The sequence below is a fragment of the Callospermophilus lateralis genome, chromosome 1, assembly GCF_048772815.1.
Source record: "Callospermophilus lateralis isolate mCalLat2 chromosome 1, mCalLat2.hap1, whole genome shotgun sequence".
Taxonomy (NCBI): Eukaryota; Metazoa; Chordata; class Mammalia; order Rodentia; family Sciuridae; genus Callospermophilus; species Callospermophilus lateralis.
Window position 1 is genome coordinate 210002497 of NC_135305.1, and position 4690 is coordinate 210007186.

General features: G+C 61.0%; 1 protein-coding gene across 4 annotated transcripts in view; it reads left to right on the forward strand.

Annotated features, from left to right (window-relative positions):
- Positions 1 to 1434: 1434 nt before the first annotated feature.
- Unc13a (unc-13 homolog A) overlaps positions 1435 to 4690 on the forward strand; it is a 51764-nt gene continuing 48508 nt past the window's right edge. For all 4 annotated transcript variants that reach the window (XM_076870422.2, XM_076870431.2, XM_076870449.2 and 1 more), the window contains exon 1: positions 1435 to 1456. In XM_076870422.2, coding sequence (XP_076726537.1) covers positions 1435 to 1456 — 22 coding nt within the window. The remainder of the gene's footprint in view (positions 1457 to 4690) is intronic.

The window sequence follows — 4690 nt, forward strand, 5'->3', positions numbered from 1 at the left end:
AAAATAGGTCAATCATACTGTTGTACTCATTACCAGAATATTATACAGCAGTGTAAAAGACCCGCATCACAGCCAGCATTGATACAGAGGAACATCAGCAGAATTATGTTGAGCAAACAAAACAGGTTGGTAAAGAATGTGAACATTTGTGTCAGTTACATAAAGGTCATAAACAATCAAAATTCAAATGTTTGCTGTCAAGCATGTGTAAGAAAAGCATGTAAGTGAAAAAGTTGGGGGAAATTCTCCTTTCTGAGCTGAGGGATGAGATTGGGAAGGCACCTAGGAGCCTCCCACTGTGTGGTGATGCTTTTTACCCAAGCCTGTGGCTCTACTGCTCATCCCTCTCCTGTGCACATCTGGTTGAGAGTTAATTAACATTCTGAAAGCAAAGAGAGATGTAACGTGGCTAACAGGAGACTACAGTGCCCAGCGCCTTCAGGTGTCACTCACATGACAGCTCCTGCCATCTGAGAGGCGGGTCTGTTGTCATCCCCTTTCACAGGGAAACTGAGGCACAGAAAAGTCATGTGATTTGGCCAAGACCATGCTGGCGATTAGAGGCAGAGCTGGGTTTTAAACACAGGCCTCCCTCACAGCGAACTTCATACCCATCCTGCATTTATGAAGGTCTTTCCTGTGTGTCGGGGACAGGCTGCTCTGTGGGGCTCGGCCTCTGGTGCCATTCCAGACACTGGCACACACGTGGACAGGTTTGTAGGGTAAGGGGCATATGGAGGCTCCCAGCTAGGTGTGTGCAGAGGAGTTAGAATCAGGGCCCAACTAGAGGAAGGGCTGGGAGCTGGAGACCCAGAGAGGTCAGTGCAAGGGAAGTCAAGGAAGGCTTCCTGGAGGAGGAGTGGGCATCAACAGATGAATAGATTTCTAGTTATACAGGGAAAGAAGGATGGGTGGCTTAGAGAAAGTGAAACGGGGTCATTGAGACCTAGATGGGACCTAACAGAGGCACAGAAAAGGAACAGAGAGGCTCAGAGGAAGACATGATTAAGAAAGGCCTGGAGAGAAACAGGAGCAGAGAGCGGGGAAGAGAGTGTTGGAGAGACGGAGACCCAGAGCCCCAGGAGCGGAGATCCTCCGGGCAGAGCCGGCAGGCGACATGCGTGGGGGCCGCCCAGTCCCCGTGCGGGGGAGGCCTGGAGGCGGGGATCCGGGGCTGCACGCGGGGCTCTTTAATGCACCCCCAGGCTGCGGCGCCCCCGCCCCATCAGGCGTTCCAGCCCCGCCCGCTGCGCGCCGGCGCCACGTCAGGAGCTGTCCGCCCCCCGGTGCTGAACCAAGATGGCTGGCGGCGGCCGGGCCCGGGCGTGAGCAGAGCGCGGGCTGCAGCCGCAAGATGCACGGAGCCGGCGGCCGCTGAGCCCGACCCCACCGAGCCGGCCTGGCCGCCCCCGGCCCGCCGGCGACTCCGGAGCCATGTCCCTGCTCTGCGTTGGAGGTAGGCGGGAGGCTGCGGGTCGGCACCCGTGCGGGCGCGGGCTGCTCCCGGGGTCCGCGTGGATGCGGCTGGGCTCCTCCGGGGGTGACCTGAGCACACGCGGCCGACCGCCGAGGGGCGAGCGCTGGGCGCTGCGGCAGGCCGCCTCGGGGGGTGACCCGTGTAGACGCGGCTCGGTTCTCGGGGGTCCCCGATCGCCTCTGTTGGGGGTCGTGTGGACGCGGGTGGGGATCTCGGGTTCTGTCCCGAAGCGGTCCAGACTCGGGCGACGGTGTAGACCGGGTGGTTGGTGTAGGGGTCCGTGTGGAGCGGGCTGGCTGGGTAGTCTGACTCCTGCGGGGCACTCGGAAGGAGTCCGGTCCTGTGCGCTGGGCTGTGGATCCTCGGGGACGCGGACCCGGCTGGGCATTCGAAGGGGCGCGGGTCTCCAAGCCCCGGAAATGGAAGGTCTGGGTGGGCGGGCGTCTTGGCCCTCAGGACGGCGGGGAGTTCTAGGAACCCCAGCCCTGGGTGAAGAGGACTAGGGGGAGGGGGCCAGGGAGACCCCCAGCGTCCAGAGAGGGCGATGACTGGGGGTGTGGGGCTGGTTCTCCCACGAACTCTTTGGCCACCAGATGAGGACTGGGAGGACAGCGGGAGGGACCTTCCCCCCGCCCCCTCCAGACCCCCTGAAGACATACCCAGCCTTCTCTGTAGGGAGCAGACCCTTTTGGAAGAGCAGTGACCCCCGCACGACCACCCGCCCTCGACCCCGACCCCTGTGGGTCCATCCTCACCTCACCCACTTTGGGCTGCAGGGAGGGAAGGGGGAGCTATTTTGGGGCCAGAGCGCCATCTGCACTGAGGCCCACGCCCAGGCCCACGCTCTGCGTTGGGGTGGGGGGAGGGAGAGGAACGTGGGAGACGCATGACCCCCCAACACACCTTTGAGCCTAGGGTTGGGAGAGACCAGCTCACCAGGGCCCGGGCGTCCGAGGCACTCCCGCAGAGAACTCAGGCTCTGGGAGACCTTGGGCGGGGAGCGGGCTGGCGGTGGGTGGGCTCGAGGCCCACAGAATTCTGAACCCTAGCTTTTAAGGACTGGGGTTCGCGGCTCCCCGCGCCCACTTCATGAAGACTGCGGTGGTGGAAGGAGGGTGTCGACCGAGTCTGAGAGGCCAGGCTTCGGGAGACCTTAGGCGGCGGGGAGTGTGAGAGTGTGTGCGCGCGCGTGTGTACGAGCGCGCGCGTGCGTGCCGAACTCCAGCGGCCGCCTGGACCCCGGTGGGCAGGCCAGAGCCGGGCCCCGCCCCTCCCCGCCCCCGCCCCTCCCCCCGCCGCTCCATTCACAAACCCAGCCCCGCCCGCCCGCTCCCAGCCGCGGCTTCCCGTGTGCAAATAGGGTCGGGCCGGCGGCGTGGAAGCGGGTGTTCTTAAAGGGACAGGAGCCCCCTTTCTCTGAGTTTATTTCGGTCTGACGAGGCTGGGGGTAGTGGGAGAAGGATCCCTAATGTCAAAGGTCAAAACCTCGAGCCCCTGACCTCCAGGCCTGTGGAGCTAGTGTTGTCGGGAAATCCAGGGGACCCCCAGTGCTATCCCGCGGCTAGGCCTGAGGAAGGATGGAGGGGAAGTTGGGTGTCAGACCCAGCTGGCTCTTCCCTTTCTCGATTTGCCTGGCACTCAGGAAGTGGCGCCGGAGCCGGGGGCCGTGGGGTGCTCCTGCTGACCCCCGTCCTCTCCTTTGCCCCCTCCCCGCCCCCACACCCCTCGCAGGGCTCCTGGGGAAGGCCGGCCTAGTGCAGGGGGCGGGATCTCACGCTCAGCTCTGACGCAAACAGGAGGCTCGGCTGCGGGGGTGGTGTGTGTGGGGGGGTGTGCAGTAAGAGGGAGGAGGCTTCCAGAAAGGGAGGCCCGGGGGCAGGATGGTGCTGGATTCGGTGGACTTTGTGGGAAGGAGTCCCTGGCAGAGTGGAGGGCTGATGGGCGAGACTGAGGCTGCGGTGGGGGGCGGAGAGACTTGGTGAGGAGGGGGAGCCTGGTCCCTGGAGCAGGAAGAGAGGGGGTGGGGGGGCGGTAAGAGCTGGAGGGGGGTAAAGTCCCGTGGTGAGGGGTGGGCCAGGAGGATGGTGGGGTGAGTGGGGGTGTGAGGTGGGCTGGGCGGGAGGGAAACTAGGCTGGGAGGGGTGGCCCTGGGGTCGGAGCTCATCTCTGGAGTTGGAACACCTGCCCCTCCTCACCCCGGCGCCCCCGCACCTACACACATTCCCACCAGGCTTGCTGCTGAGCACAGACAGCTTACCAGGACTCGGAGCAGACCCATGCCTGCGTGAACACAGTCCCGTGTGTGTGTGTGTGTGTGTGTGTGTGTGTGTGTGTGTGTGTGAGAGAGAGAGAGAGAGAGAGAGAGAGAGAGAGAGACAGAGAGACAGAGATCCAGTCTTAAGCCAAAGTCCCTGAAATACAGATGGGTGTGTCTGCGGGTGCACAACTGGAAGTATCCATACAAAGTTGACGTGTGTGCAGAATACACAAGATCTCCTCACCACCTCACACCCAGACATGCACCCGTTTGCACCCATTATGGTACCAAGTCTCATGAAGTAACTTATATACACATAAGCACATACAAAGACCATATGTATACACACAGGACAATGCTTGCTCGGACATTCGAAGCAGTCTTTTTGAATGGGCGAAGGATGTTTCATACACTCACTTAGGTACGCAGGTACACATGAGTGTGTATGCAAATACACAAATACATGGGTCATGGAACTGCATGGCATGCACACGTGTGCTACTAACTCATTGTCCACAAGATTGCACATGCCAGTACATCTTCATCTCTAGGCACATATGTGCAGACCCTCACCTGCACACAAACAGTCCCATGTCCCGCTATACATGCACACACATCCGCCTGCCCTGGTTATGCAAGTGAACTCCTCCCTGCAGACACCCAAGCAAACAGGCCGATGCAAGCGCTCAAGCGTGTCCCCCAAGCCAGCAAATGGGAGCCCGTCAGCAGAGGGCCCCGGCTCAGGGCTCCTGCTTCCTTACCTGGGTGGAAACACATGGCCTCCTCTTAACTGGCCTGCCAGCTGTTGGCAGTGTCCTGAGGTTGCCAATGGTAAATGCACCCGGTTCCTTTATGAAGTTGCTCATATTTACGTGATAAGCAGTCATTGAGCACCTGCTGTGTACCAGGCACTGTTCTTGGTTCTGGGGACCCAGTCCTACCCTTGGCCACTCTCC